The sequence below is a fragment of the Mycteria americana genome, chromosome 3, assembly GCF_035582795.1.
Source record: "Mycteria americana isolate JAX WOST 10 ecotype Jacksonville Zoo and Gardens chromosome 3, USCA_MyAme_1.0, whole genome shotgun sequence".
NCBI lineage: Eukaryota > Metazoa > Chordata > Aves > Ciconiiformes > Ciconiidae > Mycteria > Mycteria americana.
Window position 1 is genome coordinate 27,340,758 of NC_134367.1, and position 22,612 is coordinate 27,363,369.

The 22,612-nt window shown below is 39.4% G+C and overlaps 1 protein-coding gene across 4 annotated transcripts in view; it reads left to right on the top strand.

The window, feature by feature from the left end:
- LRRC1 (leucine rich repeat containing 1) overlaps positions 1-22,612 on the top strand; it is a 105,748-nt gene that overhangs the window by 61,709 nt on the left and 21,427 nt on the right. For 2 of the 4 annotated variants that reach the window (XM_075498088.1, XM_075498089.1), the window contains exons 11-14: positions 10,123-10,238; positions 11,152-11,324; positions 12,878-13,014; positions 14,900-15,019. In XM_075498088.1, coding sequence (XP_075354203.1) covers positions 10,123-10,238; positions 11,152-11,324; positions 12,878-13,014; positions 14,900-15,019 — 546 coding nt within the window. Of the gene's footprint in view, positions 1-10,122; positions 10,239-11,151; positions 11,325-12,877; positions 13,015-14,899; positions 16,141-16,212; positions 16,285-22,612 lie in introns of those variants that run through there. The other 2 variants (XM_075498090.1, XM_075498091.1) reach the window with 2 other exon arrangements.

Sequence of the window (22,612 nt, forward strand, 5' to 3'; positions counted from 1 at the left end):
TCCAGCACTGTTTGAAGACTGGGAGTTATGGTACAGTGAATGCATTTAAACATCAATATGCCTCTTCTGCGCGTAGTATAAAAATACTGCTGGGCTCTTCCTTGCCTCACTCTTGTATGCAATAGCCAAGGGAAGGTTTCAGAGAAAACCTCCTGAAAAATGATTCAGAGAATGTTTTGACAGTCTTTTTGGTTTTGGAGATCTCAGGACTACTTTTGCCTTTAAATATGAGGACCTGACGTGACCAAGATCACTGATACCTCAAATCTTACAGCTATGATCACTAAGACTTCTTGCCTATTGTAACAGTATATGGAATGAAATGAAGCTAGAATTTCTGTTGTGAAACTAATTATAACGAAGGCCGTACAAGTTTAGTTCAGTGGTAAATTCTGGAAAGAGATTGGGGGAAGCGGCATCCTGTGACTGGAGCACGGGACTGTGAGTTTGTTCTGTTGGCACTACTGTTTCTCTGCAATTTTTGTCCAAGAAGTTTTCCCTCTTAATTTTCTGTTTCTAACTTGTGGCTCTGAGGTCATAGCTTTTGTTTACCACTTTCAGTCACTTCAGGAGCAGGAGGGGTAGGTACTCAGGTGGCAGTCGATGAATGGGAATTGAGAGGCGTATCAGCTCTGGCTAGTGAGCACACACTTCTGCTCAGGCCTGGTTACTTATGGAGCTTGGACAGCTCGAGGAAGAGGTGTGAGGAGGAAGCAAAGTGGCTGGGAACCGGGAGATGGGGGAGAGCTGATGGTCTGAAGAGGAGGGATTGAGCAGGGGCAGAGGATGCTGCTGTGGCACTGGCAGCAGCAGTTCCAATGGCTCAGGTCTGAGCTGACACAGGTCGGTCACCTAATTGGGGCTCCACGATAGCCCTTGTTGCTCCTTTACAGATTTGCTTGTAAGTGTATGTTTGACGGAGAGGGGAAGGTGAGGGAGGGAAGAGAAGATGTGAGTACTGCAGCTCCTCTAGCAGGACAGTGTCTCCTCTGCAGAGGTGCTGCTGGTTCTGAACAGAAAATTGCAGAGGGTGTACCCAGATGGGTTGCACAAGTGCTAGCAAGAGGCAGGACCTTGGGAAAACTGTGTTTCTGGGTTGGGATGTGATGGCAATTTTGATCTTATGCTCATTCAGCAGAAAACTTTCCCTATCTTTACAAAGAACTTAATTTAATACATTACACAGGTGTCCTAGACTGTCTGTACTTGAGACTTGTACTATTTTGTGTCTAGTCCACCTTTAAGCAGAATTGCTCTGAGTTTGTTATAGCATGTAAGGTTTTACTGATACACTTTATTTCCAGATTGGCCATTAGTAGCTTACGTAGTGTATAAGCACTTTTCTTAGTTAATGAAGTTCATGATATTGGAGACGGTGCATGAGGGTGAGTAGTGTGGCTTGGAAGGAGCAGGGACAGGAGCAGGTGAGAGGAGAAGGCTTGGCTTCAGAAGCAGGTAAAGCAGGGTGGATATGGAGTGTGTCTGTTTGGGGGGAATAACAGAGTCAAGGGCTCAGTGCAGAACAATAACGGGGTTAATGCTGAACAAGAAACTGGAGACTTGGAAGCAGAAGTGGGTTTCAGAGGTGGAAAGCATTGCCCAGTCGGTGAAGGAGTTGGGGATATGCAAGGGTAAGTGAAGAACAAGAACATGTGTGGAGAACATTAGTGCACATGAGAGAGGGGGGAGGGGATACCTGCACAAGGGGTGGGATAAAGTCAGGGGTGAGTCTGTGTTTGGAGAAGGAGGGTGATGAGGAAATGGAAGGTGGTATCTGGAATGAGGTGAGCTGGGGAGTTGCAGAAGGTCCAGGAAATAAAGATGGGAGAGGGTGGTTCCCAGGGAGCTTGGCAGAGAAACAGAGGAAACAGAGCTACTTGGCATCCACTTCTTTGAAATAGAATTTTTTTTTTTCCTGTAAAGGTCTCCACACCTATGTATCTTTCTCATTAGAGCAAACACTTTGAACTTATGTTTAACATAAGATTTCCAGAATGTTTCATTAAAGTATGTTTTGCTCTGTGGATTTTAAAAATTATTTTATTTTTTATTTTTAAAGTAAGTCAGTCCTTCTCCAACTGGAGGGTCATATCCACCCTCTAGATCGGTGGATTTGAATTCCAGGCTGGTAATGGTAACAAACAGAAAGCATGAACAACTGATGCAATGGTTTGTCTCAAAAATACTGTTAATATGCATGTACTGCAGAACCTACCACCTAACTAATGAGACTTCTCAGTTTCAATTTTTTAAGTTTCAGTTTCGATTCCTTGTGCTTAGGCTGTGCAATAAAACACTTTTCCCTCAAAGTCTTTAGATTGTTTTCTAACAACGCTGAAATGCTAGTTTTGAAAACAGAAGGAAATCCACTGCTCTCTGCTCATGTTTCATCTGTTCCTGGAGCTGCATTTTCTTTGTGTAGTATTTTTCTTAACCAGTAGCTTTTTGCTTTAAACCAAATGTGAACATTTCCGTAGTACAAGTTTTCTGATTAAAATTCAGAGAAATTCAGTGAAGAGTCACATTTCATAGCTCTAAAAGAAAAATGTTCTGCGTAAGCAGAGTGCACAGGTATAACGAGTACTGTTTGCTGTTACGCAAAGCATCCACAGGAGCAGCTTCAGGGGTGCTGATAATGGCAAAGATCCCAATTCTGAGTTTCCCTTTGGATGGCAGGGAGGAACAATTTGGTATCTTGGTGAAATGTTCCATTTCCATTTTCCTTCTCATCATTACTGACTTGGAAAAAAAAATACTACAAAATGCATTGGTAGAGCACTTAAGGAAAACTGAAAAATGTATCACCCTTTTTCTGTCTGTTGGAAGGTTCTGTTTGACAGTGAGAAAGCATACCATCTTTTCCATTTATTTTCATCTCAAACTGACTAATTAATATTTAAAGCCAGGCACAAGCTTCTGACAGCAGTAATTTTCAACACCGCTGCCTGCTGTGTGTTGCTTAAGATGTCTCCTGAGATAGTATGGCTAAGATAGGGGTGTCAGACCTTTGCACATCAATCAGTATTAGTACTTGTATACTGGTTCCCCCTTCACAGAAGCAGAGTCAGATACAGAAGTAGAGTATGCACTGCAGATATTCTTGCTCGGTATCTTCCCCTCTTTTCCTTTCCCTCTCTTCCTTCCCGCTTTCTCTCGTTCTTTCTCTGCCTTACAGAATTCTAGAACAGTGGTGCATTTGTGGTCCTCATCCTTATAAGAAGTGGGTGTGGGACAGGCCTTTACTGGTTTCTGTTGGAGAGGGACAAAGATGTAGTAGTCTGGTGACGTGAAAAAATGTGACTCTGCTAGGAAGAAGAGTACATATAACAAATATCATATCTACTTGCTGCTGTCTCTGTCCTTCCCTCCAGAATTATTCCTGTAGCAAAGAGAGCTTTTATAGATACGATGGCAGAAATTATATGCCTGCTTTAACATAGCCTGGTGAGATAATCTATGAGTTCTAACCTTTTTGTGATGGTGTGGGGGTTATTTTGGTGGTTGTGGGGTTTGTTTGGGGTTGTTGTTGGGGTTTTTTGTTTGTTTGTGGTTTTGTTTGTTTGGTTTGGTTTGGGGTTTGTTTTTTTTTTGTTAGCAGTTTACTAGGATTGGATTTTGGGTCAGCCTGTCAAACAATTACATTGCCAGATTGTTTCAATGCACACTTGTAAAACCAGTCCCTACCTTTTGGTGTAAGATTTCTTGACTTGGAATTATTGAGGAGCTTGTATGCAAATACTCCATCAAAGTTTCCTGGTTCAAAGGTTCTTCTGTATCTGGTGCCGACAGAAAAGGTAAAACGTGGAACAGCTGAATGTCTGACCAAGACTTGAGTCACTGACAGATTTCATCTTCAGTCTCTCATCTTACAGCTCAATTGCTCTCTCACTGAATTGAGTGGCGAAACAAACTTCGGCAAGAACTGAGAATGTCTAAACCTGTTCATAGTTACAACTGTTTTTGCCCTTAAACTTGAAAGACCTGCCTGGTGACTCTTTGGTATTGAAATCCCACCCTGGCATTGGAACGCTGGTGAAACTGGTGTGTTGATTTTGGCACTTGCATAAATAACCTCCTTGGAATGTTTTCCAGTTCATGTGCTTTTGTTAATGAGTCTCTACAACCTGCAGAGATCTGGTAATGTGTCCTTCCTGGCTCTGAGGTATATTGTGGCTGAGAATTTTTACTACAGTAGGTAAAACTGCAGGGTTTTTTTTTTTTTTTTTTGGGAATTACTGTGCTTTTTACATTTTTCTTATCTTTTTTTTTTTTTTAAACAAGTTGGGACCTCTTTGTTGTTTCTGGTTTTAACTTCTGATGTCCCATCCCTTCCCTTATTTGTGTAAAAGTCTGTGTTTGTGTGTCTCAAAGGAGGAAAAATGCAGGAAAACTTGTCTTGAGTTGGAGGGCAGAGAAGCAATATTGCTGTGTTCCTCCCATACTATTCACCAGTGGTGCAGGGGGTGTTGAAGTGAGTTTGCAGAAGACTTTCCTAGCCAATTTAAAGTTTATAATAACTGAATAATAGCTAATAATAGTGAATTGGGCAGTTTCTTCCACCTCTAAATGTATTCTATGCTTACAATTAAAGAATTAATCTATTTTATCTGGGGCCAAGGAAAATTCTGACTTTACTTACTTTGAATCCAAACAAAATTTTGGTTATGACACCCTGGAAAAGATTTTACAACAAAATAGGAACTGTGTTTAAATTCCCAATATGTTTATCCAAGTTGTATAAGCCTATTGAGAGTTCTTGATGCTGACAGCTGTAGTGAGAGTTAAATAGAAGAGATGTGTCACTGGACTTTAACTAGTCATGCGCTAAAGAATAATCATTGTAGTATTTGTCATAATGTCGTATTTTTTTTGCATTGCTGGGATGGGTTGACTTTGGTGGGATACCAGGTGCCCACCAAAGCCGCTCTATCACTCTCTTCCTCAGCTGGACAGGGGAGAGAAAATATAACGAAAGGCTCATGGGTCGAGATAAGGACAAGGAGATCACTCACCAGTTACTGTCACAGGCAAAACAGACTCGACTTGGGGAAAATCAATTTAATTTATTACCAATCAAATCAGAGTAGGGTAATGAGAAATAAAACCCAAATCTTAAAACACCTTCCCCCCACCCCTCCCTTCTTCCTGGCCTCAACTTCACTCCCAAGTTCTCTACCTCCTCCCTCCCAGCGGCTCAGGGGGACGGGGAATGGGGGTTGCGGTCAGTTCATCACACGTTGTCTCTGCCGCTCCTTCCTCCTCAGGGGAGGACTCCTCGCACTCTTCCCCTGCTCCAGCGTGGGGTCCCTCTCATGGGCTACAGTTCTTCATGAACTGCTCCAGCGTGGGTCTCTTCCATGAGGTGCAGTCCTTCAGGAACAGACTGCTCCAGCGTGGGTCCCCCACGGGGTCACAAGTCCTGCCAGCAAACCTGCTCCAGCGTGGGCTCCTCTTTCCATGGGTCCACAGGTCCTGCCAGGAGCCTGCTCCAGCCACGGGCTTCCCGTGGGGTCACAGCCTCCTTTGGGCATCCACTTGCTCCAGTGTGGGGTCCTCCACAGGCTGCAGGTGATATCTGCTCCACCATTAACCTCCATGGGCTGCAGGGGGACAGCCTGCCTCACCATGGGCTTCACCATGGGCTGCTGGGGAATCTCTGCTCTGGTGCCTGGAGCACCTCCTCCCCCTCCTTCTTCAGTGACCTTGGTGTCTGCAGAGTTGTTTCTCTCGCATATTCTCACTCCCCTCTTCTGGCTGCAGTTGCGCAATAACTTTTTCCCCTTCTTAAATACGTTATCCCAGAGGCACTACCACTGTTGCTGATGGGCTCAGCCTCGGCCAGCGGCAGGTCTGTCTTGGAGCCGGCTGGCATTGGCTCTATCGGACATGGGGGAAGCTTCTAGCAGCTTCTCACAGAAGCCACCCCTGTAGCTCTCCTGCTACCAAAACCCTGTCACGCATACCCAATACAATTGCTTATACCTGTGTGAAAGATGCTAACTGGTAAAGGACAGCAGAATTGATTCATAGCTTTTGAGCAGTTAACAGATGCTGAAATGAAAAGGTGTTATTCAACTAACATAACTTGAAGGTCTTCCAAGTTTCCTACCTTTAATTTGTGTTTTGGCTTTAGAGCACCAACAATGTGAGGATGCGCCATTGTAATCAGTGAAATCTAGCCTGTGGTGATGCATGACTGTAACTGACGGCTGGGCTCAAGAGAGGAAGCAAATGGGAGTTTTTGGGAGGGATCTAAATGGGAAGAGAGGGATGAATCTGTACACACTCTTCTTGGGTTTACCTCCAGAAAACTGCAAAGGTGTCAACAGCAAGAAAAATCAAATAGCAACCACCATGTTATTGTAACAGAGAAGCGCAGTAAAAGTCAAGTGATCAAAAACAGGCAACTGATGCAGGCGTCAAAACAACAGTCTGTCTGCAGGAGAGAAGAGGAGTCATCAGAAACATCAGCAGAGAAGTGGTGTGATAAGACTTACAGTTCTGGAGGACTGTTTAAGGTGGGCTGGCAGTGGGTATGTGGATGTCAAAAGAGCAGGAGGCTGAAGTGGTGAACGCTAGTCATGATCAGAACATAGAGGGGAGTTTTAGCAGCCAAGCTGACATCCTCTCTATCTATGCCCCAGTCTTACTGCTTTTCCAGAGCAAGGAAGCTGTTAGAAAGATGAGCCTCAGAGTGAGGTAGAAGAAAAGAGAAAAAAATCCTCCATAAGGGTAGAGTTTTGTGTGGAACCTGGAGAGGTCCTAGTGACGTTCATTCTCTGAAGCAAGTCCACCTGAATGCAAATAAACAGTTTTGTTCAGACTTTACAGTACTGTAAAATCAGTGATCTCAAAATTAGCACTTCATAGTAATGATCATTTTCCGCCTGACTGATGTGTGGGTTTTGGTTTTGTGGTTTTGTTTTTGTTTGTTATCTGGGCTGACTGTTCTTTGGAGATGGTGGGATGAGACAAGTGAATAACCCTTAAATTAAAGTTGCTAGAAAGAAGTAATTCTCAGAAGTATGACTTAGACATGCACAAGTCATTTGAGACCTTTTCCTGATGTCTAGCTCACTACAGAAAAACGTGAGGACTTCTTTAAGCCTCCAGTGTTTGGAACAGTTACTCATGTGCCTGGAACTAAGCACATGCTTGTCCCCATTAATTGAAGTCTGTGCTCGAAACGAACTGTGTGCTTAACTGTTAAATGGGCTTGTGGTCTCAACTGTGTACTTGGTGCCCATGTGGTGGTTTGGCAACTTCTGTTGTAAGCATGTGATCAAACCCTTGGAAAGCATGGCTCTTTGTCAGTTAGTGACTCTCAGCCAAACCAGCGATGTTCTGATACTGTATTACTTCATGGTGGTCACAATGATGTTTTCCTTTCAGCATGCCATTTAGTGTGTGCACTTTGCCTCAGTGGTACCACTTCGTGTTTAGGTTTTCAAACGTTGGACCTGATGTCTTTCTGTACTGCTGGATGGTTGTGATCTTTTTTTTGAAATGACAGGCATTTTAGGTGTTTTTAACTGTCAGTCTTTTTTTCTCTGTGATATCTCACCCGATGCTGCTTGTTAGATGCTGGCTGCATTTTCTAAAAACAGTTTCATAAAAAAAATTCAGTATCTGTCTGTTATCTCCCCCCACTACCCTATTAAAAAAAAAAAAAAGGTCTTCAATACCTTTGAATGAAACAAAACCTTTGAAAATTGCCTATTGACTGATAGAGCAAAGTTAAAATAACTGAAGTTAAAATAACTTAGGAGTTCTAACCCTCTTTGGCAGTAGAAGAATGTATGTTCTGTCTCCAGTTGTTGGCATGCTCTTGTCCAGTATGGATAAAGAAAAATAAATTGAACATCTCTTGTATTTTCTTAATTGTTAGCCGCTTGGAAAATTATGGGTCAGGTAAATTGATAACCCTGTAAGTATTATTCAGTCCACGGTTCTACTGTTACCTTTCATTAAACTGCTTTAAATGCATGGTGACTCAGGCCGGCTGGTTCCACTGCTGCATTTTTCCATTGTCAAAAGTATAGAAGTTTTGGTCTCATCAGGGCTGCATGGCTTTACTTTGTTTGTTTGGCTAAACTGTTTGGATCTCCATGCTCCAAGACTGAGTAACACAAACTTCATTCATGGAAAAGCGAACACTTTGCGTACAGTTAGGGCATCACTTGCCAGCTCATCAGCATTCACTAATTGTATCTCTTGTTTTTCACAGCTCCTCATGTTAGATACACCAAATAGACACTTTGTGTGTGTGTGTATATATATATTTTTTCCTATATGGCACTGTATTCCGTGAATGTGTCAAGGCACATTATTTAAGAATCTGTAAATGCTTTAAAGTGAGTAGCAGAATTATTGCGCTAAGAAATGTTTGCTCGCGATTTGAGCGCTGGTTTCTAAGGGCTTTGATTCACGAGCTAAAATGGCTAACAAGGTTGCTGCTCCTAGCATACACGCAGGGCCAGGAAAGCTGATGCTCTTGTGAAATAGCTGCATCTTAAAGTTCAGTGATTTGAGGGGAACCATCCCAAGATCTTGTTTTGTCAAGAGAATGTTGTGCTCTAACTTTGTGCTGTAAATAGCTTGTGAATCAGAAGCCTTGAGCAGCTGATCTCTGCTTTGTTCCATTAAAATGTATTTATGATACAAAGGAAGGTGAGTGGATATAAATGCTCCATTTGTTTGTTTTATTTTCTAAGTCACAGGTACATCCTTTTAAAATGGCTTTTTCCTTGGTAAATAGTGTAGGTTAACTTGACATGATTTTTACTTTGACTAGTGGAAAAGCTTTTGTGGGATTTGTCTGTAATCTCAAACTTGGGTTTGGACTCAATTGTGGGTTTTGCAAAGACAGAACTGACAGTTAACTAGAACACATAAATAATTTCAGCTCAGATTTGGGGACTCCTGACCAAGGTGTAGTGACATGTTGTGGCTATATTGTGACAGAAGAACCTTCTTACATGTGTGTGACTATAGAAGTCCTCTAATTTTTGAACTAAGATCTTTCAGTAGGTTTGCTGTCTATAGTTAGGTTCTAAGTCCACTTAACCTGAAAGCTTCGAAAGGTGTTGGGATATTTTGCCTCTAATACCTGGAGTAAGAGAAGAAACTTCCCCCCCCTCCCCCCAGTGAGTTTTGGAACTGGCAAACAAACAGCAGTGTTTTTTGAAGTTCTGTATGATAAGCAAACAAAAGTAAGTTGCCTTTGTGAATAGGAACAAAGAGTTACTTGAAGCAGCTTTCAAGTTGCTAAAACTAATAATCTCAGTGTTTATAGGAGTAGTACTTGCCATCTGGAACAAAAAGGTGGAATGTGGTTGGTTTTTTTTTTAATCAAATGTAGAGGGTATATTTTTCTGAAAACGTACCTTTGATGCAAAATATAGACATTTTAAGGGTAAAACTGAAAAATCCCATCTTTTGAACCCAAAAATTAGCTTTAGAATGCGGATGCTTTTGTTTGGAGAAAATGGTAGAGACAGAGGATATTAGATTAAATTCCCAGTTCATATGGGAATCATCTTGAAATTAGATGCGTCTAATAAAACAGGGCATCAAAGATGTTACTCTAAGTATTCTACTTTTTATGAACTCTTCATTACTCTTTGCAGACTCAAATGTTGGGAGTTGATTTTGGTTTATTTAGCATTTGCCTTGCCTAAAGCCCCGTTGCACTTGCTTGTATTAAAGTTACTGTGAGGAAAGAAGGAATTAATATGTAAAACATCGAGCTAGAAAAAGTTGAAAGTTAAAGCTAGTATTTTTTGTGAGAGTCGTCTACAAAGTGGCATCCGTGTGGTTACTGCTCTCTTCCTGGCTTGGAAGGCTCTAAAAGGTAGGTAGAACCCGACCTATTTGTAAAGATATACATTATTTGCAGATACAGCTGTTCAAGAAACTGCTGCAACAGACTCGCTTCAGGTCAGGCTTCTTTTAAGCTAACACTTGTTTGCAGTCTGTACCTCTGGGTAAAGTCTCTGGCAGGCATTGTAACTTGAATGTGCTATGACATATTACGTGACCCGTACTGCATGCCTTTGTTTATACTATCATACTGCAACAAAACCAGACTTTTTTTTTCTTCCCCCCTCTTCTCTAATACAGATTGGGGGGTGCTGCAGTCTTAACGTCTTTTCTGTACGTGACAACAGATTATCTCGAATTCCCTCTGAAATTTCACAAGCCACTGAACTTCATGTCCTGGATGTTGCTGGAAACAGGTAAGAGATTTTTGTATTGTCACATTGTTTTGCTGGATTTACTTAATTCTTTCTAACAACAAAAGATATTACGTCTACGAATGAAGTAACAAAAAACCAGTTATGACTTTTGTGTTAGCATTACTGTTGAAATTGTCAAAGTAGTCTTCCCCCTTGGCCCAAAGTAGCATAAATTGTGTGTTGTCATGAGTATGTTTTCTGGATTGCTTTGACCCTGAGGAAAAGATAGGATTTTAAAAAAATCTCTGGATTTGTGTATTTCTGAAATAAAACTGAAAATCTAGGCAATTTGGTAGAGCTTCAGCTGAAAGAAACTACTAGCCTTAATGTCAAATAACACTAATATTGAGTGTCTTATCTTAGAGATACAGTGCAAGTAACAAATAATGCCACTTTGACCTTGTGGCTTCTCATGAATCTTAGTTGATATACGTCAGACATCAAAATGCAAAAGGGAGGGGATTGAAGCGTAAACCAGCAAATTAGTTCAGTTGCTTAGTAGGAAGTTAAATGGGAAAAAGAAAAAGAAGAAAAGCAAATGGCATCTCATCTATGCAATGTAATTGTCTTAGGCACTTGCATATTTCTATTCTGGCAATTGTGTATATATAAGGCTACAGAGCAGAAGCAGCTGTCTGCCTTCCAGGGCATTTTACTGCAGTATAAAAAGCTCAGCATTGTTATCTGTTATTCACAGCTACAGAGAATTATGGTACAAAGTTAAGCTGCAGATTCTTTTTAAAAAATTGAGTAGTTGGAGTTGATGACTACTGCAATGGCTTCTATTAGAGGCATTAATCTCAATCCTGTTTATTCCAACTCGGGGATATATACTTATGAGTTGACTTCATGACCATCTATTAAATCTCACAGAGATTGCACTGACTTTTTTACTTTTGTTTTTTTGAACTAGGCTGATGTATCTTCCCCTGTCACTGACTACCTTAAAGCTGAAGGCTTTGTGGTTGTCTGATAACCAGTCCCAACCTTTGCTGACGTTTCAGACTGACACAGACCCTGAAACAGGAGAAAAGATTTTAACATGTGTATTACTTCCTCAAATGCCTTCTGAGCCTGGTTGCCAAGGTAGGTGTCTAGAGTCAGTTTTTCATTACATATAGAAGTACTTCTTTGTTTACTGTATTGTTTGTTCCATAAAGGTTTGTAAAAGATGTGTAAGCTCTAATGAGCAAAGTAGCAAAGTTCTGCTTGAATTTTCACTTTTAAACTTTTTGCTTGTTTGTTTGTAATCATACTAGTTTTCAGAAGACTTGAAAAACATGGCTGTGAGTGTTATTGAAAATAAAATGACACTAGTTACAATAAATAAAATACTGGCCTGGAAGAAGAAGACTTAATCATATCATTATTCTGAAGCTTGCCAGTGGGCCAAGTAGTGGTGTCCGTATTTGTGTACCTTGATTATAAATCTTAAATACATATATATGTAGTGAAAATTGGTGGCTTTCCAACTACAATGTCTTTACCAGAATAATAATTGCATAGCTAGTAATAAGCAGTAGACACTTTTTAGCAAGCTAATTTTCTTTCAAGCAAAGATGCTGTACAGTAACTTTATTATATTCTTCAACAAGTGTAGAATTGCAGTGTAAGTTGCTTTTACCTTTTGTGCCAAAACTTGCCTCCAGGTCAGGTGGAACCATAAACTCTTTTTCACTGTTGACTGGGTTGCTGTGTCAGTAACTTCTGGATGTATTTTGTCCTCAAGCTTTTATAGCGATGTGTGAACATTCAAGGGGATTCATCTGAGCTAATATTTAAATTTTTGCTGTAATCACTGGAGAGTAATTTATCCTGTCCAAGAACAGACTTTTAAAAGAAACTATGTGGACTCTTCTCCACTGTGTACAAGGGGGCCTGAGGAGAAAAGCTCAGCTGTAGTTCTCTGTATTGTGGATACCCAAACTTACCTAGATTAATTCCACTCTTTCAGTACTATGCAGCTGGAGCGAATAGAAACCATTAAAGCAATAGAAGTGTAGAAATGGCTCTGGTTTGTGTAAGCTTCTGGGTTTTAAGAATACAAATTGCATTAAAAGTTAAAATAAGTAAATGCATTGACCCCTTTAGATTTAGAGAAGAATAAGCTAGCTCAAGAAGTGTAAGTGAGGTAGAGTGACTTTCTCTAAAGGCTTCACTACTAGAAATTAGATTTCTTCCTCTCCTAATGAATCTCACGGCTTCAAGGGTAGAAGGCTTGGAATTAAGATTGTTGGACGTGTATGCCTAGCAATGCTGAAAGGATGAGGTCGGTAAAAGCAATGGTCCTGTGTTATGGAGTGCCATTTAGGGAACTGGCTAAGGTCAGATGGCAGCCATGATCCAGCAGAAAAGCATGTGTAGTGGCAAGTATATTAAATTGGATAATCAGTCCTCTAAAACTGCCACAAACCTGAAACAGTCCAAGTACAGAAATTTCTCACTTATACAGAAACTATTTATTATGTGTACTTGATAACAGAAAATTAATGCAAGTTCTGTTTTCTATCAAAAAATAGAGATAGCCAGTTGTAAACGTTGGATGAGTGATTGGTTGGATATTGCAGTTATTAACAATCTAGCATGTTGATGTTTTAGACTTGCTGTGAATCTTTAGTTACATTTTGCTGTTCTAACAGATAACCTACCACGATGTGGTGCACTGGAGAGTTTGGTAAATGAAATGTCAGATGAAACATGGAATGAGCGGGCAGTGAATAGAGTCAGTGCAATTCGCTTCTTAGAAGATGAAAAAGATGAAGAGGATAATGAAATGGTACGTTTTCCAAGCCTTTGGATACCTGCAGATACTGTGACTTTAATGCAAAAGTGTAAAAAGTATCTGAGCTCTCTTGCTGTAAATATTTTGCTGCGACTGCATGCTTTTTGCGTATGTTTGTAGCAAGAACTGTTCATGTTGACTGCCGAAACTTTTCATATTGACTTAAAATGCCCTTTTTTTTTTTTTTCCTGCTTTGAATATAACTTTTATGTTCTGATGCAGGACAGTCTTTGTTTTGCTTTGTTTTCCTCTGTCTGCTCAGGATGTTTCCTTTCCAGAAACAAGATAGGATCTTTCTCTGCATCTGTGAAGCTTTACTGCCTGAAAGTATATAGGGTCTAATTTAGGGTTCCAGCACTCTGGCATGTGTCTCCATTAAGTTTGCCGTTGTTTGTCTCTCTAATTTCTATTTCCAATCTCTTTCTTTCTCTCTCTCTTTATTTCTTCTTTTTTTTTCCTCCACCATTTGCATTGAAACAACCATAGTGTCCATAAATAGCAAGAATATTGCTCATTAATTTCCCACTTAAACAAAGGATGTGGGAACATCTGTCACTGTACTTATACGACCTCTCCATTAAGTTGGGCTCTGCATGTCCTGAAGATCAAAATGCAATGTGATCTTTAGCTTTACTAACTTTTATTAACAATTAAAACTCTTTGTAAAGCTTAAGACTGCTTCAATCAGATTTTCAGCATGCTTCTCTGATGCTCTAAAAACTTGCTGGTGGTCCTCATTAGAGCTCAGCTTGAGATGCTTCAGGGCACTCCCTGGATTGTAGCACACTAGAAACATGGTCTTACTTTAAAAAGTGACTATAAAAATTCTTAGTTAGTGGGGAAATGAAAGTTTAAGTTCTCAAGTGAAGTGGTTGCTTAATCCAAAGCATCAGAAACTAACGCATGGTTCACTGACTGATAAGGGAGTTCAGAATGATGTTGCTTAACAACTGTGCCAACCTGAGAATGTCCATACAATAACGAGGGCCCAGGTGTTAATGATAACTGCTTTCAGTCATGGTATTGCAGCCTGACTTGAGGCAAGAACCTTTTTAGGGGAAAAAAGCTTATGATCTTACTGGGGAGGAGGAAGCGGTGGATTTCCAAAGCAGTCTTGACCAATTCACCCATTACGGGTCACCAGTTCCGCTGTAATCTGCACAGTTTACATGTATACTACTGAAAAGTAATTTCATGTATATATGTATTATACTGATACATATTTGTGCAATTATTCTTGGTGTTCTGTTGGTCTCTAATCTGGATGCCAACTGGGGTTTTCATAAATTTTGTTTTCCTTGTAAAGGTTTCAGCACAATGATGTTAGACGTTCTTGTGTCTAAGATGGGAGAGAAATGCTCCCTGTTCTTCCTCTCAAGATATTTGTTCTTAATTGACAAGAGAACCAAACTGTGTGGTGGGCTGGAAGGCATACAGAGCTCCACACAAACATGTATTTGACACTGTAGAGAGATCTTGTGGGATTCTTTCAAAACCAGCTGAATGTTTTTTGTTTGGAATGTGATCTTAAATCACTTGGATGGATTTGGGGGGAAAACAAAAAATTCCCAACTGTATTTATGAAAGAATCTTCACTTCATAACTTGTAATTGTACTTCACTTGAGTGGCTTTCAGATTAGTAGGTCAAGAGAGGAAAAAATTTGCTCCTAGACAGTTCTTAAAACCTCTTTCACTGTCTTCATAAACAAGCAGCTATGAAAATGACGTTCAACATAGAGCATCGTAGTTTGAAAAGGAAAAGGGGTGGAAAAAAAATCGATACCTAATATTTGGTATGTGAATGCTAAAGCCTTGAAAGTGTATGTTGTTTTTCAAAGAGACGAAGGCAAAACCACTTACTGCACTGTTTATTTTTAGAGAACACTTCTAAGGCGAGCCACTCCACACCCTGGAGAATTAAAGAACATGAAAAAGACAGTGGAGAATTTACGGAATGATATGAATGCTGCTAAAGGACTGGATTCAAACAAAAACGAGGTCAATAATGCCATTGACAGAGTGACCACTTCTGTGTAGAGTTTCATCTCCAGGTTTTACCTCCTGTGTCTTCCCCTGCTGTTGAAATGTTCCTGTCGTCTTCTGGGACCTCACTGAGCCCCTTTTTGTTTTTAACCAGAACCTGATTCATCATCTCCATATATGTGAAAAGTGCTGCCTACTGGAAGAAAGTGCCTTATTTCATCCAGGCAGTGAACCAATAATTTCCAAATCAATATTGTAATTTTAATAGTGCTAGGCTTTTTTAAGTATAATACACTACTGTATGCAGAATACAATATTTTTGTCTTAAACACAGGGGAAATAATGCTTTTCTTTTCCAGGGTGCTGGGATATCTTTTTCCCAGTGGCTGGATGTGCTGGTGAGAAATATAGTTTTGTGGAAAATTGATACACTTTTTTATTTTTTGGCAGCTCAGATGGTGTAAATTTTAAATTTTTGTATAGGACTTTCATAACAAAATGATGTATTTCATTTTTAAGAGAAAATTTATCTTGAGCGGTACATATTTTAGTATTTGTGGAAGAGAACAAGTTTCATGGACAACTGTATTCATTCATTTGTACCACCCGTTGTGCCTTATTGTGTCCTGTATGTCATATTAGTCTTAAATATAGCAATTCTTGGGGAAAGTGAGTAGATTTAAACTTGGTCTCCTGTTTTAGATATGTTTTTCTTTTCAGACAGTAATTTGTTGGGATTTTTACAGCGGAGAATTTATGTTTATATCATGGGATTTTAGGTCGTGAAGCACAAATATTAGTGTTGTAAACAGAATTAAGATTAAAATGACCAAACTGCTATTGTTTATTACATGATGCACTCACACTTTAACTTAGTTGTAATGAAACATCTTGTTTTGGATGCCGTGTTGCATTGCAGTCACTAGAAGTTCATGCTTCCGTTTTTTTTAAATGTGCCATCTGTAAAATAACTTGAAAAACTGCACGATAGACTTTCAGAAGCACACTATGAAATTAGTTTTATGTATTACACAAGAAAGCATGATTCTTTAAAATGCTTTGGTGGTTTTATATAAATATATAAAACCATAATAAAAAAAAAATCTTTAAAAGCTTCAGTAGATTTATTGTATTGTTAAAATAGCAATTAAAGTATGTATGAATTAATACTGGAATTTACTATCATTGTTACTGTGTTGCACTTCCAGTGGTCCAATGCTGATTTCAAGGTCTTATTAAATCTGTTGGTTCTGGTTTGTTTATAAAGGTAAGTATTAACTGAGTTGAATTCAGTAAATAACAGTTTTGCAAAAGGCTTATAAAGATTGATTTTGGTGTCTCTGGGTTCTGTATGTGCCACGAACTAACAAAGACCACTAATTCGTTCAGTGCAGGGACTTGAGCAGTCTGAGTTCAGAGCAAAATTTGACATATTAGTGTGAGCTAATGCAATGAACCCAAATTCCAACAAAATGAAAGACCCGACACTTCATGTATGGCTAACCACATCCCTTCTTCTGCTGAACATTTCTTCTAGTAAACATTGGTTGTATGAGGGTTTCTGGGAGAAGATGGGAAAGGAGGAGATCAGGAAAGTCATAATAACTTCTGTGTTAAAATTAGTAACTGCAGTATCTGATAATTTTTGTAATTTAACTTTTTGATTTGAAGCTTTTACAAAAAGCACTGCTTTCTCTTTGATTTTGAGCAAGTAGGTGTTGCAAGTCATCTGCAAATATTCAAATCTAACCTGGCAAAATACATTAATTTTTATGATTTCTTCTCATCCCAAAGATTCCTCATTTAAGCTTCAAGGCACGGTCTCTTTGCAGGAGCTGCCACAGGTTGATAGGTGTTAAGTTAGCTCATGGGTAGCGCAATTTCATTCTTCCCAAGGCAGAGTTCTGCCAGTTGTTCTTGGTAAGCTGCTATTAAAATAAAACCAGAAAGAAAATGAAGGTTTGGTACAGTTGTCTCTAACCTTGGGGAGAATTTTCTTTTTAAAGTATTTACTGGGATTGACACAACAAAAGTTTAAAAATGTAGGAAACTCTGTAGCCAGAGTTTCCTACCTCAGAGTTTCAAACCTCAGCAAACCCATGTGAGATGAAAATGAGTTCCTAAAAAAGACAGACCAAAGCCAAAGGCAGGAAGACTCTGTGCTCCGTGATGACAGTTTTTCATTTGGAGGCTGTGGTTTGTTTTGGTTTTAGTGTCTGATCCCTCAAATGGTCTGTATGTGTGCTATTTCATGAAGTGGTTTAGGTACACTTGTCCTCCCGACAGTATCGATAAGGTTCCAGACAGTGTTAACTGTATTTTATAGCCAGAAAAAGTGGATGATGTTTGTTATACTGAAGCAGCGTGTGTCCTTGAAAGCATGAGCCCTCCCTTCGCAGTCTCTCTTTGGCTCTTTTCTCTTGCTGGTGCTTTGAGGAGCCTGAGCAGTGAATATAATTTTGTAAACATAACTTAAAAAAAAAAAAAAAAAAAATTATTTTTTTTACTCTTTAAAAAAGTTTTACTCTTTAAACTTTTTCAATTGCTTTGTAAGTCTTTTTAGGAGTGGTCTAATGCAATGAAAGAAACACTACAAAATTTGCATGCTGCTTTATTAGCTAAACAGGTAACCAGGGAAAAGCAATTGACCATAGTGGCGGAGTGGATTTAATATTAACCTGTCAGTTACGGCATGTGAGTTCTCTGTATTGAAAGTCACAATTCCATAGTCTTACAAGAGTAGAAAAAAAAAAAAGAGCCACTCTCTTGCTACCATTGTTAGTGTAGCAACAGATTTTTCCATCCACTGTGTGTTGCTCCAGGCTTTTTCCACAGCTTCCATATAATTTATGTGTCAAGATTATTTTTCTGGCTTACACGCCATATTTTTGATAATCAGCGTATTGTGGGAAAGTGAGTGCTGGAAACTTGAATACCACTGTCCTTTCCAGCAAATGACTTGTTTGTGTCCAGGCCAAGCTGATCAGCCTGCTTCTTGTCTAATATTAGTGCTTTACTAGTGCTGGGTGAACCATTTTTAGCTGATTAGCTATTTAACAGGTTTCACTACTTGCTGCTCATGAATTCAGCTTTTGAGAGGAGAGTAGCGACACCAGGAATTTTGTTTTTTTTAAAGTATATTCTTTAGTATATCAGTTGGTCCTAGCCTGGCTGACTGTAAATGTATAACTCCCACTGAGACTGGAGCATACTAATATAAGAAAAGTCTAGACCTTTTGTTAATGGAGAATTCACTGCTGTTCTTTGCCTCGACTCCGGAAAATAAAATTACTTTAGTTTTTCAATTGACTTGATAAGAGTGTTTTCGATCTTCAATTTCCATCAAACACACAAATCTGTTTCTGTGCTTAGGTTGCTGTCAAAGAAGATGAGAAAAGCAGACTGGTCTTGGCTATCAATAAATGTTTTGGGTGTTCCCTTCCTCCTGAACCAGTTGTGAAATTTTCACAGGGACAGTGCCTTCTTCTTTCATTCTGAAGTCAGGTATATAATCAGTATTCAACCAGCTTAATGCAAAACGTGAGTTTTGTCAAAGTGGAAAAGCAGATACCTGGTTTGAGGACAGCTTTGTGAGCTGCCTTGCGGGAGCCATCTTATCTCCTCTTCTGGTGGATGTTGGAGAGACTATGCGTTTTATCGCCTCTTGTATCGTTCTTGTGGCAACAGGACGGCCAGTCGGGTTCTGCCAGAGCAGAGGGCTTTGAAGGTCTTGGTGCATGTGGCTGGACTGTACCTTGCCTAACTTCAGGAGCAAGGGTTCATGGTAATCTGGTTTTGAATTTCTAAGTTGTTCAGGGTGTGCTTCTTAACACTGACGTTGTTAGCCTATTAGCACTGAGATCTTGAGAAGTAGCTTATCTTTATACAGGAGAGGTCCTCTCCTGACAAGTACAGCATCAGCATTGTCCATGGGAAGGACACTGTGGCTCCTCAGAGATGTTTCAGAAAAAGGATTTAGCAAATCTTCCTTGGCGTTAATACCGGGAAGTTGACACTTGATGTCCAATAACCTTTGACACTTTTTGTCTTTGTGCTCATCTGTTGCTGGAGAATGTTGTCTTGACCAAAATCTCTGGATGTGCAGCTGGAGGCATGGTAACAGCCATACCCAAAATGTTAGCAATGCTCACTGCAGTCGGCAAATACTGACTGTTGTAACTTTCCTCAAAATCCACGGATGCACGCACAGCTTGCAAATACCACCAAAGCATCAGCAGCTTGAATTTCAGTTTGTAAGCATCCCCAGAATAATGCAGAGACAGGACTTAACTCTTCAAAGCTAGTTTTGTGTTGGACTAAAACTACCTTCTTTTGGTCCTGAGGCACACTTGAGCAATTTATTGGACTATGCTAGTGATGAAAACACTTTGATTCTCTCTGATCTTTCCCAATAACTTGCCAGTTTTACCCAAACCCAAAACAAGTGGGCTGCATTAAACCATTTTGAAGTAGCTCATAGCAGATACAATTATCCTGTATTTCTGGAAGATTAAACAGGGCACTACATGATTATAAACATGAGTGAATATCTCTATAGTTCGCTGATGACATCATGAACTTCCACTGAAACCAAAACAAAATTTAAACTCACTAACAAAAAGAGTGATTATTTGAATACTGCTGATGGGTGTTTTTCCATTCAAAAGGGGAGAAAACTGCAAGTCTGAAGAACATTAGCATAGTGGATATTTTTAGGATAACCTACAGTGATTTTTTTTTTTAAAGATGTCTTCAGGAAATTCCAAAATCTTATCTAGCTAGTTAGTACTTGAACACCTAGTATAGCTTAGCAAAGTTTCCCCATGGAAGGCTTGCTTCAATAATCTGTTCAGGCAGCTTTTATGTTGCCTCTTCTACAGTGAAAGCATATTCAAGGATGCCTTTGTTTTGGAAGCATTTTGTTTAGCTTTCATTCTTATTTCATGTGAATCACACAAAGCTCTTGAGACAGCCTTTTGTACTTTAAAAAGGGAATGATTCTGAAACAGTGTTCAATTAGTAGAATGTTATGTATAGTTGTATGTAAAAGGAAGAGAATGTTCTAGGAAATACATCTTTAAAGACATTTTCTTTCCCATATTTACTAATTAGTTAAGCTATTTAACAAATCTTTTTTTTCTTAATAGAAAAATAGGCAAGAATGTGTGTTTGGGGTTTTGAGTTGAATAATAGTAGCAGGTGTGTTACCATTGAAATATTCTAGGTAACTGAAAGCACTGGTTTCTACTTGCCTGTGGTGACCAAGCTGTTTCTGTAAGCAGGGTCTTTCACTGTCACCGTATGGTTTCAGTATGGTACTTCAGAAATGTGGTTGGTTTTCACATCTTGGCTTTTAATGTTAGGGTGTTTTGGATTCTTTTTCATTTGCCAGAATGATTTAGGGTGATACATAGCATTTGCACACCTTTGTTGCCTGGAGGAAATTCATTCTGTAGAGGATTTATTAGTGAGATCTTACTGGAATAGACACCTTGTATTTTATGAATACAATTTGTCCTCTTAACATACAGGGGTATGATACAGAGGAATATTTATATTCTGAAGAGACCGCCTTTGAAAACATGAAAAACATGTTGAAAGGAGGTAAAAAGGGAGCCCACCTGACTTGCTGGTGAAATATTGAAGGAAAATGATCTGTTACCAATCAGTTAGGATCATTACTGATGAAGGGAGATGAAAAATGTCTTTCCATGGAACATAACAACTGCTGAGGCTGAGAAATAGTTTTTCCCTCCAAACACTTCTTCTGCATTTACAAAACATCGGTGTTACACAGTCCAAATACCTATGAAGCTTAAAGTCCTAAATACTGAATTTGCGTTCTTCCTTTGTTTTATTCCAAATATTTTAAAGATATATTAAAAAAATATTTTAAATATTTTATGTGCCTCACTCTGTGTTGCTACTAATGACTTAAAACATTGGCCTTTTAAATCTTTTTGGGTCTCTGCTTCCCTGTGTATAAAACACAAGAAGAAACTTTCTACCTTACTTGGGTAGTAAGAAGACCAATTATCATCTGTAAAATTCTGTAAGGAGAACTGATTTTTCTCTCTTAATATTAGGATATTTGCCAGTAGCCTCTTTTGCCTCAAAGCATGGCCCTTTAGTATTTAACATAATGAGAATGAGCTAATAAATTACTGGAGGTTTTTTAAGATAGCTTTATTTTTGGAGTACAAATCTACTATCTGTTAGCTGAACTGTATTGATTTCCACCTTGAGGGGTGATGGAAGCTTATTGCCCATCTAATGCAATTTTCATTAATACATCAGAGTAAGGAGTTGGTTTTATTTTTGGGAGGGAAAACAAAATCCAGTAAAAAAATCAGATTGAGTGGTCACTTTGCATTAAAGCACAGCAAACGGAGCTGTACCTTCCATCTCTGCCTTGTAGCAAACTCTGCATGTGACTGGCCTCTCTAAGAACTCGCAGCATTGGGTGGCACCTTGGCTGCTCTTGGCTTTTTCCAAAAGGATGCGAAGAGCCGGGCATGGTAACACCCTAGCAGTCAGTGGGTCCAGCAACAGCATCCCTGGCATTCTCTGTTTCTCACCTTATATTGCTACTGAACTCTGGACTAAAAGTCCAGTATCTTCTTATATCCACCCCCTCCGCCTTTTCTTTCATCAAAAAGGATCGAGTTGTAAAAAATGATTGAGGATCAAGATTTGTTTTCAAAGTAATGTTAGCCTACGCTCACAGCAGCAGCATTCATTGGTTTTGTTTCTCCATTTTATTTCATGAAAGCATAATCCATGGGTGTTTTGCTTACAAGAGGTATGTGCAAATGTAGGCTAAAAGGCACTTGTGGTTGTTCCATGCAATTTTTTGCTGTTGATATAACCAAACTGTGAAACTGCTTTCATAAAGATAATGCCATCCATGGTATTGTGTAGACCTAGTGAAAATGTGAACAGCTCTTACCAGATTTGTCATTTTGTTTCTGTTTACTTCAAAGTACTGTAGATCAAAGAATATTGAAGACTAGAATCTTCGGTTACAGAAGGTGTGAGGTGTGAAGCAGATACTGAATTTCCCTTATACCTGTATGTCAGCATGAGGAAAAGCATCCTGCCGTAGGAGAAGACAGGCAGGGAGCAGCAGTGCCCTGCAGCTCTGCCTTCCCAGCTTGGCTGTGAGGGGCATAGGGACGTAAAATCTACTGGTGGACATCAGCTTGCTCCTCGTGCATACGGGAGGCTACCACAGCAGTTGAATGTATGCCTAAGACGGTGAAGTGATTGTCAGCATAAGCTTAATTTGAAATCTATATCTGTTACCTTGAGCGAATAGCCTTTTACTGGTCTTACAGAATTTGGCAGGCTGGGTTTGAGAAGCTATTGCTTAGGATTAGGGACAGGGGTCAAACAAGGATGAGACATTCCCTCTGAAGAAGTTAAATGCTTCACTGTAACTGCATTTATTTTTAGAGTGAAATTGCTTTATGACTTCCTAATGAGCTTAAAAGTTGACAAGGATTTAAACTGTCTCTGGAAATACCCTGAACATTGGGAGGTGTCACATTAGCTATTCTGAAATAAAACAGACCAAAACAATAGCAGACAATTTCAGCTAGTGTGCTA